This window comes from Heptranchias perlo, chromosome 20 (assembly GCF_035084215.1).
Source record: "Heptranchias perlo isolate sHepPer1 chromosome 20, sHepPer1.hap1, whole genome shotgun sequence".
Classification (NCBI taxonomy): Eukaryota; Metazoa; Chordata; class Chondrichthyes; order Hexanchiformes; family Hexanchidae; genus Heptranchias; species Heptranchias perlo.
The window spans coordinates 49,821,398-49,835,370 of record NC_090344.1 but is presented as its reverse complement, the minus strand read 5'-3'; the positions used below and the strand labels follow the sequence as shown (position 1 = coordinate 49,835,370).

General features: G+C 43.3%; 1 protein-coding gene across 4 annotated transcripts in view; it reads left to right on the top strand.

The window, feature by feature from the left end:
• LOC137335848 (2-oxoglutarate dehydrogenase complex component E1) overlaps positions 1-13,973 on the top strand; it is a 78,869-nt gene that overhangs the window by 3,806 nt on the left and 61,090 nt on the right. For all 4 annotated transcript variants that reach the window (XM_068001322.1, XM_068001320.1, XM_068001319.1 and 1 more), the window contains exon 2: positions 6,195-6,446. In XM_068001322.1, the coding sequence (XP_067857423.1) occupies positions 6,225-6,446 (222 nt within the window). In that variant the 5' untranslated portion in view covers positions 6,195-6,224. The remainder of the gene's footprint in view (positions 1-6,194; positions 6,447-13,973) is intronic.

The following is a 13,973-nucleotide window of genomic DNA, read 5'->3' as shown; positions in this document are numbered from 1 at the left end:
AACATGGGGCTGATAGAAACAGGACCAGCACCTGATGAGTTATACTTTGAACTTTCAAAGTACCTCAAACTTTAAGAATATTTGCAGTCTATCCTGATGCATAAGTATTGGTCAAAAGCCTGTACAAGCTTGTTTGTGTGAGTGTAATACAATGACCATTGATTGGAATGCATTCCTACTAATCTGTTGCTGAATGCATTGGTCCAGATGAGCATCATTAATTTTGAGCCTTGTGTTATTACACACTTAGTGGCAATTTGATATTGCAGCAACCTATCTCCATAATGATGCCTTTGGGAGCTGCTGAAAAGGTGCTTAAAGAATTGTATTGTTAGTGTCAGTGATTTGTATACTTGGTTCTGGGAGTACTGAACCAAATATTGCACATGAAGCCCTGGATATTGGACTTTTGTGTTCAGCACCAGACTTGTGTTGGTTTTGGCCTTTGAGTGCACAAGTTCAAAGTGTTAATTTGATTGGACTCCTGGGGATGATTGCAGGCTGAAACAGGGTTATAAAGTAAACATTGGATGTGGAATTTGAAAAATCAGCAAGATACACGTCAGCCACGTATCACTAAAACATAACCCTTTTACTACCTTAATCTGTACTTGAAGCTGTTGGTTCTGGTTGTTGTGAGGCTATCTTCTGAATACCACTTAAATATGTGCAGTCTTCGCATAAAAGAAGTATTTTGAAAAAGTTGTTTTTCTCTCCATCAGCCCAGCAGTACTGCTGGGCCTTTCCCAAGTGTAAGGAAAGACACTGAGTGTCGGAATGCTTTTCTACCATGGGTGAAATCATAGACAAACTTGATCCTGTTGTCTGACATTATAGCACAGCACTGGATATTGCCTTCCACTGGGGAGGCTACTTGTCGGTAGGTTATTTGAGTGGTATCACTGCAGCCATTGTCCACATATATACATGACCAGCTGGAGACATGAAGTAAATTCCTAACTTGGCTGAAGCGGGTAACCCAGAAAAATCAAGGTAGATCTTTGGAACCTGATAATGATATGATGCACAGTGACAGCGTGTCGTTGTGCTGTAAAGAGATGGAAGATCTTACTTGTTCATAATCTGCAATCAGTATGGGAAAGTTGGAACTGGTCTGCAGCAATTTGAGGTACATTGACCTTGTTTTGGATTGCTTTAACAAAAAGCTACTTCTAACAAAAGTAACCTGACACTCGTAATAAGCACTATGCAGTAAAATGACCATTACACATCAAACAATCAGATCTAGCGACAAAGCATTCAGGGATATGTTGCATGAGCTTATGGCAGATGCTTAAAGTTTTGTGCGGCACACCTTTTTTTAAGAATTTGACACCGGTTGTCCTAATAATTGTGGGATATTTTGCAAGTGAGCTGAGTAGTTTCGTTTGTATTGCGGTCATCGTTGCACAGGGTGCTTTCAGTCATGCTTTTAATCGTGAATCTCTGGAGGAAATTGGAATGAACTAAGGTGCAAGATCTGTTGCCTGTGAAGGAGTGCAGTTTAGAATAAACTGGGGAGTTGAACAATCTCTGCAGCGAGATGCCTTTTGTTGGGTTTCCACTGGGCCTCTGGTTGAATTAACTGGTTGAAATTCAGTGATACATTAAACTGAAGTTTTTTTTTTGAGGTGATGTATAATTTGTGATCATCGAGTTGAAGGATATCCTGGTTGGGGAATAAAACACACTTTTGACACCTTGTACCTGTATCAAGCAGTCCCAGATCAGGTACAACACAGCCGTGCATACAGCAAATCTCCTTTAACTCCACTCTAGCAAGGTGCCACATCTGCAGCCTCAGAAGAGCAGGCTCCTTCGGTGTGGCATATTTCCACTATTGCTACCATACTTATGGCCTCTGAGTGAAATTGGCAATTTGAGTTGTGTTGTGGAATTCATCCACAGGGAGTATGGTTGAAACTCATAATTTATATAACAAACTTTTCCACAAGTTTTTCCAGAAATCAGGTGGCTAACTGAGCGATGAGCTTTCTGTACTGCACAGTGGAACAAGCTTGTCGTGCAGGAGGAAATGCTTTATAATAAGTGGAAAAAATTTATGCACCATAGTTTTTGAATAGCACAACCGTCTTATAATGGAATTAGTGCAATTATCTTTTTCAGGTAAAGAGCAGTGAATTACGCATGGCAGCTCCATATAAACTGATTCCTTCTGGTGTTGATCCAGTTTAGCTGCAGGAAACTGTTGTCTCGCAGGCCTTTTTGCGGAGTTAAAACGTTGTTACCCAAGGTGAAGAAGCAGTCTGGGTCAGTGTGGAGTGCAGCAGATTCATGAACTGTTGATGATAACTGAACTTGCTTTTTTTTTCCCAGCTGATCGATGAGGTGTGGTCAGCTGTCTCCTGATGGGGTAATTGAGGAGTTGAACTAGTACCCGATGAAAGTCAGTAGTCTGTGCCCAGAACATTTGTGGAAGGGGATTCTTTTACTTGCCATTTTACCCACCTGTCCGTTGCCAGATAAAGTCTGCTGGAGTACTTTCTCAGAATAGGAATGCACCTTCTGACTCATTAGTGATTGCCATATTGCTGAGTGTGGTGTTCAGTGTTTATCTGGAATCTCTAATCGGCACAATATGGTATGTGTAAATCAAGTCACCTGACCAACCTGTTCAAAAAATAGATATAAAATGTGCAGTGGTGTGTGCTGACTGCCGGATGCTGTAACTTAGTGAAGCAGAGGCTTTGGATGACAATCTGACTGTCTTTAAAGCATCATTGGTATGTTGTGCCTACGATATCTGTGATGTGACATGGCTTGATGCACCTTGTGCTGTGTAGGGCAGTGCGGAGTACAAGGCAGGTTCTTCATGTCGGGAGAGGACAAATCATGTGTCATCACTGGGTCATTCCTGCATACTTTCAAGCATCTGACCTGAAGCATCACTGACACTCATATCTATCTTAAATGCACATGTATTGTTTGGAGGTATCTTTCAATCTTGCGGCATCGATAAAGGTCTCTTGCAGTGAGTTAATCATAAGGTCATCAAACTTTAGATTTTTAAAGTTTGTTTTGATTATTTTGCTGCTTTTAGAAATCTGTATGAGTCTGTAAATTATCTTCCTTTCAAAGTGCAATGAGGTTTTAACATGACAAACAAACTGGGTGTTAGGATGCTGCCCCTGGCACTCTGACTTCCCTCAGATGATTCGATCGTTTATTTTCAAAATGAGTTCAAATCTTGCTCATTGAAACCTTCCTGTGAAGAGGAGTTGCACGAGGATGGTCATTTGAGTTGAATTGTAGCATTCATTCAAGATGTGATCGATTTTGAATAGTGTTAATTAAGATTAAATTTCACTTACAGCTCGTGTAAAGTGTGGTTTTGATATGGCTTTCGCATCCATATACACACATTGAGTGCATGCAATATGTTGCGAGCCTTGAACTTTGCAGCACCATTGGAAAAGAACAGCATTTGCCATACACTGCTCCGAGTTGCAGCATGCAATAAAGTTTTTTTTAAAAAATTCGTTCATGGGAAGTGGACGTCGCTGGCAAGGCCGGCATTTATTGCCCATCCCTAATTGCCCTTGAGAAGGTGGTGGTGAGCTGCCTTCTTGAACCGCTGCAGTCCGTGTGGTGACGGTTCTCCCACAGTGCTGTTAGGAAGGGAGTTCCAGGATTTTGACCCAGTGACGATGAAGGAACGGCGTTATATTTCCAAGTCGGGATGGTGTGTGACTTGGAGGGGAACGTGCAGGTGGTGTTGTTCCCGTGTTCCTGTTGCCCTTGTCCTTCTAGGTGGTAGAGGTCGCGGGTTTGGGACGTGCTGTCGAAGAAGCCTTGGCGAGTTGCTGCAGTGCATCCTGCGGATGGTACACACTGCAGCCACTGTGCACCGGTGGTGAAGGGAGTGAATGTTTAGGGTGGTGGATGGGGTGCCAATCAAGCGGGCTGCTTTGTCCTGGATGGTGTTGAGCTTCTTGAGTGTTGCTGGAGCTGCACTCATCCAAGCAAGTGGAGAGTATTCCATCACACTCCTGACTTGTGCCTTGGAGATGGTGGAAAGGTTTTGGGAAGTCAGGAGGTGAGTCACTCGCCGCAGAATACCCAGCCTCTGACCTGCTCTTGTCGCCACAATATTTATATGGCTGGTCCAGTTAAGTTTCTGATCAATGATGACCCCCAGGATGTTGATGGTGGGGGATTCGGCAATGGTAATGCCGTTGAATGTGAAGGGGATGTGGTTAGACCCTCTCTTGTTGGAGATGGTCATTGCCTGGCACTTGTTGGTATTACAATGTGAAGTGAGTATAACAGCAAAACCACCACAAATTGTAACAAATTTAATTCTTCTGCAGAATGCATTGAATCCTGAGATTGAAAGTCTCACTGACCTGCCTTATTAGTTGTACACTACTGTGCCATCGAATAGTGGGATGTGGATTTACAGTTAGTTCCTCATCTTGGTCTTTCGGGGGGTAGTCCCTTGCACGTTCCCAATGACCAATTGCAGTGCAGCACACACTCATGAGCAGGTTACCTTCCTGCCCGCTTGATTGCAGGACAGTGAGAGGTTTTTCCTCCTCTTCACATTCAATGTGGGGAAAGGTTTCTGACCAGTAAAGGATTGCCTTTGCATGATACACATCAAGCATTTTGGGTGGTGGATTCTTGGAGATCAGTACAAGTTGATTTAGTTTCAAAAGCCCGATGATCTCATCTATTGCCACGGAGTGAAATCTGGCTGATTCAAGAGTTTCGTCACTTTTTTTTGTCATCTTGCTGATGGGGGATGGGAAGTTCCTGTGATTCGAAATGCTGCTGTAATTCGTTGGCTGCAGGGTCCTTGGGTTAAAGATGATCACCAAAAAAAGTGCAGAAGTTAAAATGCTGACGTATACTCCTACTGTAGCTCTGAGAGACCCGAAGCACTGTAAGATATTTTCCACTTAGGTTCTGCCAAGAATCCAGAGTAAATACTGCTCCATGTTTCATTTATTGGGCTGTGTGGACAGGAAAAAAAAATTAACTTCTGCAGTCACTTTTTAAAAAAACTAGCAGGGTATCCAAATTAGTCATTTAGAAACCGAAGCGATGCAGTGACTGAGTGCTGTGTGTGTGTATCATGTGATGGTGGTCAAACAGTCAAATCCACAGCAAATACTGTAATGGTGTAGGCCCTGTGAAGGAGGATCAGTGGAACTTCTTCAACTGATTTTTATTTGTAACTAAAACCACAGTTTGTTTGGCAAGAGTGACCTAGACTGCGATATCCCAGTTTGGGAGTTTCTTCTGGAACGTGCTTTGATTGAGGTTTGGTCCTGGGGAAATACTGTCTGCTGTGCTCACTTAGCAAGGTAAGGGTGAACATTGTGGCTTCAGTCCAGTTACAGCTATTTCTGCTGAAATGGAACTGGCTCTATCGGCTCCTTGGACCAGTGCTCCTTACTGTAAATGGCTTATTGTTATAGAATCTGCACCATCATAATTGTTACTAAGAGAAACTGCATAAACAGTTTAGGGAACATTCTATGGTCATTATGTTTTAGCTAGTCTTTTGTGAATTATCTCCACTTTTTAACACAGCCTTTATGTTTTTATTTTTGGTGCCTCCAACTTTCTCCCTACTTTCCTGATTCAAACTGGGGTACAATTCTACAGGTGCCAGCTGTCCTGCAGTACTTTGCCCAAATGGCTGTTCTTGATGTACAGGTCTGAACAGTGAGTGTGGATAGGTTCCTCCACTGGCAGGGAAGGGGCTGATCACAGCTGAACTCTATCTGTCCACATGCTCGCATTGCTGCAGGAGTACTGGATAGCGATCGGGGAAGAATCATGACTCTCTCTCTGTTTGCCCCTTTCTTTCTCCTCCGACCCCACACACAATGCACTGACTAATTGCAGCATCCTGACTGTCAACCTTGTTGAGCCCACCAAACTTGGGACTTTCTTGGCCTGTATGATTCCAAATTTTTAACCAAGCCTTCAGATCAAGCTTTGTGGTTCGCCCCTAAGTCCTTTGTCATGTCATCCAGTTAAAGCAGCTGCTTCTACCTTCCATTAACAAAGTTACAATTTGAAGAGACTGACTCTTCAGGATAGATCATGTGAATATTGGATACTTGCAGGTTAATGTGGTGATTAGCATTTAAAACTTCCTTACAAGATATTGTCTTTTTTGCTGCATACTAATTTCTTTTTTTCTGTTTTTTGATTTCCAGTGGTGCCGTGGTGAGTTCAGGAGGTGAAAAATGCATCGTTTAAGGACTTGTGCTGCTAAATTGAGGCCATTGACTGCCTCTCAGACTGTTAAATGTTTGTCACATAGTGGGCCAGCAGTATCTAGGACGTTTCAACAAGGCCGTTTCTATACTGCGCCAGTAGCTGCTGAGCCCTTTCTGAGTGGGACTAGTTCGAACTATGTTGAGGAAATGTACTTTGCTTGGCTTGAAAACCCACAAAGCGTTCATAAGGTAAGCACCAGTGGAGGAGTTTACGTTCTAATACCTTCACTTATTGGCAATCTTCAGTAAAGCTTTTCACTGCAAGGTAAGTGCTGGGAGGTTTACGACTGCTTCGGACTCAACTTCTTCAACTTGTTCACTTTGCTGTTTTACACGACCTCGGTTAAAGGACTACAGTGCTTTGAAGAGAAGAGACCACTTTGCTACAGTGACTACAGTGCTGGTGGAGTAAAGGCTGCAGCTCACCAAAGATGATTTTAAATGACTCTTCTGTAATTCACCGACTGTTTACTCCGTGCAGTACAGTGAAACTGCCATCAATCTTTCATCTTTATGCTGGTTGCTACCTTTTTGCCAAACCAAGTTGGGGCAGGACGAGGGTGATGCGGGGTGTGGCATCACGGGTAGAATTCTGAAAATTCATCAGTATGGTTAATAACTAATGTCTGTACATAAAATACTGTATATGACTAGAGAAAACAGGCTTCTGATTTACATACTGTGTATTTGGCTTCTTGCTTACATTTATGAAATTTACCAATAGCCACTTTTTTTTAAAAAAAAGTAAAACTGGACTCTCCAATCCAAAACTAGACAGGTGACCATGACCCATTTTCCATTGATTGTAATTGAACCTGTATTTTTTGGGAGTGGCTAATCAGATTCACGACGTCAGGAATAAGAAGTAACCCTGAAGTGTGCGGTGTAAAAATACACTGCAGATGGAGTTCACATCATCGCACGGTCCCCATAGAAAGAACTCTGGCACCCTTTGGCAACTTCTGCCTCAGAAACCTGACTTGCAATCCAGCAGATTTCATGGTCATTTCCTGGTGCCAACCCACAAATTACCAGATTTATTGAATTCAGTTTTACAACTTGCTATGATGGGATTTGAATTCCCCAGCACTGGTGGGGCACGAGGGATGGGGAGGCCGGGACAAACCTGGTCGGTATTGGAGGAGCAGAGGGCATGAGGAGTGATATAAGGCAAGCGGAGAATACAAAAAATAGGTGGGGATGTGATCATGGAGAAATTTCGGGGGGAGGATGAGAATTTTTAAGTCTACTAATGGGCCCGGGTGTCAGTGAAAATTGGAAAGTGTTCTTTTCCTTTAAATCCAAGAAGGAAAAAGTATTGTATTTTCTGGGTGAAAGTAGGAGCGAATGTTCAGTGCTGGAAAGATACTCACCAAAAGCTTGCACTTTTCCTTCCATTTTCTTCAAAATGGCATAACGTTAGGATAAAGTAAATCATTTTGCTTGCACTCATGTTTTATATTGTGTGAACCGTTTGTAGGGGCATCTATGATTCCTCAGAAAGGCCAGTGCATCATAAATGCACTAAGTGCCAACTTGGCTCAGTGACAACACTCTTGACTCTTGAGTGAGAAGGTCGTGGGTTCGAACCCTTGCTCCAGACACTTCAGTACAGAACTGCATTGTCAAATAATCATTTATTGCTGTTTGTGGGGTCCCTGCTGTGTACAAATTGGCTCCTGTGTTTGCATACATAACAATGGTGCTCACACTTCAAAAAAAAAAGTAATTGATGCAGAAGAGCGTTGAGACGTCCTGAGGGCGTGAAAGGTGCTATATAAATACAAATTCATTCATTCTTTGTGCTGCAGTACTGAACATTGTAAAACAGAAGCTCCCCAGTTTGATCCCTGAAGGAGGCGGTGGTTGGACCTTGATCTCACTGAAATTGTTCATAAAGCACAACTGTTCCCATTGTTGAGAAAAATAGTATATCACAAATATTCCAAATAAATTAATTTCCCACAACTGCCCTTGAAAGTAGAGGGAAAATTTGCATGTTCACTCTTGTATACAGTGGACTGGGATTACAAGGAAAGACAGAAATGCTGGAAATTGGGGGGAAAATAGAAAAGCACAACAGGCTGGTCAGCCTCTGGTAATCATAAGATGATGGAATGGGCAAAAAAAGTGGCAGATGGAATTCCATGTCAGTAAATGTGAAGGGATACTCTTTGGTTTTTTTAAAAAAAATAGTAATTTGGGAAATGCTGAATGTGGAAGAGCAAAGGGATTTGGATGTTCAGGTTCCCAGGACATCTTCAAATGGATACGGCCATTTAAAAAAAAAAATACAATTACAGTACTGTGTTGTTTTGGTCTCCACGACACAGGAAGGATGTTGAGGCATTAGGGCGGCTACAGCAGAGATCACCAGGATGCTGCCTGGTATGGGGAAATGCAAACACAGACTTGAAATACTGGGGCTCTTATCATTGGAACAGAGGAGATTAAGGGGTGATTTGATGTAGGTATTCAGAATTGTTAAGGGATGGGACAGAGTACATAATCAGAATATTTCAGGATTTGGTCTGGCACCAGGGGATGTTGATACAAGATTAAATGCAAGCAAGTTAGGACAGGGGCCACTTTTTAGCACAGTTGTGAGGCTGTGGAATGCACTGTTGGAGTTAGTGATTAAAGCAGAGCCCATTTCAACGTTTAAGGATAAGTTATCATAGAATCATAGAAGTTACAACATGGAAACAGGCCCTTCGGCCCAACATGTCCATGTCGCCCAGTTTATACCACTAAGCTAGTCCCAATTGCCTGCACTTGGCCCATATCCCTCGATACCCATCTTACCCATGTAACTGTCCAAATGCTTTTTAAAAGACAAAATTGTACCCGCCTCTACTACTGCCTCTGGCAGCTCATTCCAGACACTCACCACCCTTTGAGTGAAAAAATTGCCCCTCTGGACCCTTTTGTATCTCTCCCCTCTCACCTTAAATCTGTGCCCCCTCGTTATAGACTCCCCTACCTTTGGGAAAAGATTTTGACTATCGACCTTATCTATGCCCCTCATTATTTTATAGACTTCTATAAGATCACCCCTCAACCTCCTACTCTCCAGGGAAAAAAGTCCCAGTCTGTCTAACCTCTCCCTGTAAGTCAAACCATCAAGTCCCGGTAGCATCCTAGTAAATCTTTTCTGCACTCTTTCTAGTTTAATAATATCCTTTCTATAATAGGGTGACCAGAACTGTACACAGTACTCCAAGTGTGGCCTCACCAATGCCCTGTACAACTTCAACAAGACATCCCAACTCCTGCATTCAATGTTCTGACCAATGAAACCAAGCATGCTGAATGCCTTCTTCACCACCCTATCCACCTGTGACTCCACTTTCAAGGAGCTATGAATCTGTACTCCCAGATCTCTTTGTTCTATAACTCTCCCCAACGCCCTACCATTAACGGAGTAGGTCCTGGCCCGATTCGATCTACCAAAATGCATCACCTCACATTTATCTAAATTAAACTCCATCTGCCATTCATCGGCCCACTGGTCCAATTTATCAAGATCCCGTTGCAATCCTAGATAACCTTCTTCACTGTCCACAATGCCACCAATCTTGGTGTCATCTGCAAACTTACTAACCATGCCTCCTAAATTCTCATCCAAATCATTAATATAAATAACAAATAACAGCGGACCCAGCACCGATCCCTGAGGCACACCACTGGACACAGGCATCCAGTTTGAAAAACAACCCTCTACAACCACCCTCTGTCTTCTGTCGTCAAGCCAATTTTGTATCCAATTGGCTACCTCACCTTGGATCCCATGAGATTTAACCTTATGTAACAACCTACCATGCGGTACCTTGTCAAATGCTTTGCTGAAGTCCATGTAGACCACGTCTACTGCACAGCCCTCATCTATCTTCTTGGTTACCCCTTCAAAAAACTCAATCAAATTCGTGAGACATGATTTTCCTCTCACAAAACCATGCTGACTGTTCCTAATTAGTCCCTGCCTCTCCAAATGCCTGTAGATCCTGTCCCTCAGAATACCCTCTAACAACTTACCCACTACAGATGTCAGGCTCACTGGTCTGTAGTTCCCAGGCTTTTCCCTGCCGCCCTTCTTAAACAAAGGCACAACATTTGCTACCCTCCAATCTTCAGGCACCTCACCTGTAGCGGTGGATGATTCAAATATCTCTGCTAGGGGACCCGCAATTTCCTCCCTAACCTCCCATAACGTCCTGGGATACATTTCATCAGGTCCCGGAGATTTATCTACCTTGATGCGCGTTAAGACTTCCAGCACCTCCCTCTCTGTAATATGTACACTCCTCAAGACATCACTATTTATTTCCCCAAGTTCCCTAACATCCATGCCTTTCTCAACCGTAAATACCGATGTGAAATATTCATTCAGGATCTCACCCATCTCTTGTGGTTCCGCACATAGATGACCTTGTTGATCCTTAAGAGGCCCTACTCTCTCCCTAGTTACCCTTTTGCCCTTTATGTATTTGTAGAAACTCTTTGGATTCACCTTTGCCTGATCTGCCAAAGCAATCTCATATCCCCTTTTTGCCCTCCTGATTTCTCTCTTAACTCTACTCCGGCAATCTCTATACTCTTCAAGGGATCCACTTGATCCCAGCTGCCTATGCATGTCATATGCCTCCTTCTTCTTTTTGACTAGTGCCTCAATCTCCCGAGTCATCCAAGGTTCCCTACTTCTACCAGCCTTGCCCTTCACTTTATAAGGAATGTGCTTACCCTGAACCCTGGTTAACACACTTTTGAAAGCCTCCCACTTACCAGACGTCCCTTTGCCTGCCAACAGACTCTCCCAATCAACTTCTGAAAGTTCCTGTCTAATACCATCAAAATTGGCCTTTCCCCAATTTAGAATTTTAACTTTTGGGCCAGACCTATCCTTCTCCATAGCTATCTTAAAACTAATGGAATTATGATCACTGGTCCCAAAGTGATCCCTCACTAACACTTCTGTCACCTGCCCTTCCTTATTTCCCAAGAGGAGGTCAAGTTTTGCCCCCTCTCTAGTCGGGCCATCCACATACTGAATGAGAAATTCCTCCTGAATACACTCAACAAATTTCTCTCCATCCAAGCCCCTAATGCTATGGCTGTCCCAGTCAATGTTGGGAAAGTTAAAGTCCCCTACTATTACCACCCTATTTTTCTTGCAGCTGTCTGTAATCTCCTTACATATTTGCTCCTCAATTTCCCGTTGACTATTTGGGGGTCTGTAGTACAATCCTATCAAAGTGATCTCTCCCTTCTTATTTTTCAGTTCTACCCATATGGACTCAGTGGGCGAACCCTCGGATATATCCCCTCTCACTACTGCTGTGATGTTCTCCCTAATCAAGAACGCAACTCCCCCTCCTCTCTTACCTCCTGCTCTATCTTTCCTATAGCATCTGTACCCTGGAACATTGAGCTGCCAGTCCTGCCCCTCCCTTAGCCATGTTTCAGTAATAGCTATAACATCCCAGTCCCATGTACCCATCCATGCCCTGAGTTCATCCATGCCCTTAGGTAAGTTTTTGAAGGAAAGGGGGGGTTACATGGGATTCGGACTACTGCTTGTGTGAAGGATAAACACACACTGGTAGGGACAAATGGCCTGTTGCCATGTTGTAATTTCTATAATTCCATGAAAGATTAATATTTTGGCTGTGAATTTTCTCCTACATTGGACCTACTGTTCTGATCAGTCAAACTCAAACTATCTCCCTCTTTAGATGATGGTACAGTCAATGCCCCCAATTGTTCAACAAAACCATACAGACCAATAAAGTCTGAGGTTTGATTCTGTGGTTGGTGCTATGTTAACTGATATTGTGGTCGTGGTGTTACAAACAACCTTTGGTCTAATTTGGGAGAATAAGATCAGTACCCGCCATCATGGGTAGGGGCAAGTTATTTGATATCCCTTTCTTCAGCCTTGGGCCATTCCCTAAAGAGGAAGAGAATTGACTTCCAAGCCCCTATCAAAAGTGCACCTGTTGGAATGTAGGAAGTGTGGAGCTTGGCGATTTAAAAAAAATTAAATTGAAGTGGAAATAAATGTTGCATTTTTAAACTGTACTGCCATTTCTTCCTCCCTACCTGTAGACTCCATAACCACATGTGTAGCACACAACTCTCTTGGGAGGTTCCCCAATCACTTGTGCCATCTCCAACCTCAAAAGGCACTCGGTGTTACTGCACTGTTGCTCACTACAATATAATGATGCCTGCAGAAGTTCACATTTGTGGCTCGGTTCGAGCTTGGCAGCGCTCTCTTTCCACTATGTTTGAATAATCTGCTGTCTCTCACTGTCTCGGTTCATCTATGAGCAGCTTTTTGGGGAGACCAGTAGCTGTGGAAATATATCCCAGCCATGAATAAATATTTCCAGAGGATTGTACGGAAAAATGGTGGAAAAGGAAAGTGTAATCAAAATGATAATGGTGGAATGGTCATGGTTGATCTGTGTTTAAGGAACTTAAAGCACTGCAGTGGAGTGGTGAGATGTCAGTCTGATTCGTCACAAGGCTGATCTATCCTGACGGGGTGTCGGGCAGGCCTCTGACTGCTCTGCTTCTCGCACAACTCTGGAGCGGTGTATTTGGGAAATTTGACTGTGACTTTGGATTGCTGAGACTGCACAAGTGATCTGGGATCCTCCTAGGAGGTTGCACAGTGTGATTTAAGTATTTTGGAGGGGGGAGAAATTGTAATGCAACTTATTACTGCATATCTCTTCGAAGGCGGTTACAGAGGACTGTTGGTAGATGCTTCGGAGCTGATTCTCTTTTGGGGAATGATCCAGGAAGGAAAGAGAAAATTCCAAATAACTTGACCTCTTTCTCCGCCTGCGCCTACCCCCCCCGCCCGCCATGAAGGTTTGATTCCTGCTGAGTTAGCACACACCAGCTAGGATGCTACAGTTGGGTTCCTTTCACCCTTGGCTGGGTAAGGAAGAAAAACAGCAAGGGTTCTTGCAACTTATTGCTATCCAATGATCCCTGCTGGAAAATGTGGATGTAGGGTGAAGACTGGATTGTCTCCTCCCCACAGCAGTCGAATAACCTGACACAGCTGAATTCACACTTGAGGAATGGCCACTTGGACAAGGTCGGAGACGATGACGCATGCTTGGGCCATTGGACCACAATAGACTGAGTGCTTTCTGAAGAGACAAGGGGGAGCAAATTGACAAAAAAAAAAGGAGAAACAAAAGTAACTTTCTTCTCAAAGCTGAGTGATGTTGCACCACACATCACATTCTGCAGTAATACAGCTTCTTGGGACAATACCAAGTGCTCAGTTGGAAGCACTCTTGCCTCTGAGTCAGCAATTTATGTGTTCATGTAATCCAGGCTGACATTCAGTCCAGTATTGAGGGGGTGTGACATTGTGGGCGGTGCCTTCTTTCAGATGAGATGTGAAACTCTGCAACTGAGATGTCTGCTTGTTCAGGTGGATGTTAAAGATCCCATGAACTATTCAAAGAATAAAGAATAGAAAGAAAGAACTTGCATTTTTATAGCACCTTGCACAACAGTAGGATGTTCCAAAGTGCTTTACAGCCAACAAAATACTTTTGAGGCATAGTCACTGTTTTACTGTAGGAAATGCAGCAGCCAGGTTTGAGTACAGCAAGGTCCCACAAACAGCAATCTGATAATTACCAGATCTGTTTATGATGTTGGCTGAGGGATAAATATTGGCCAGGACCC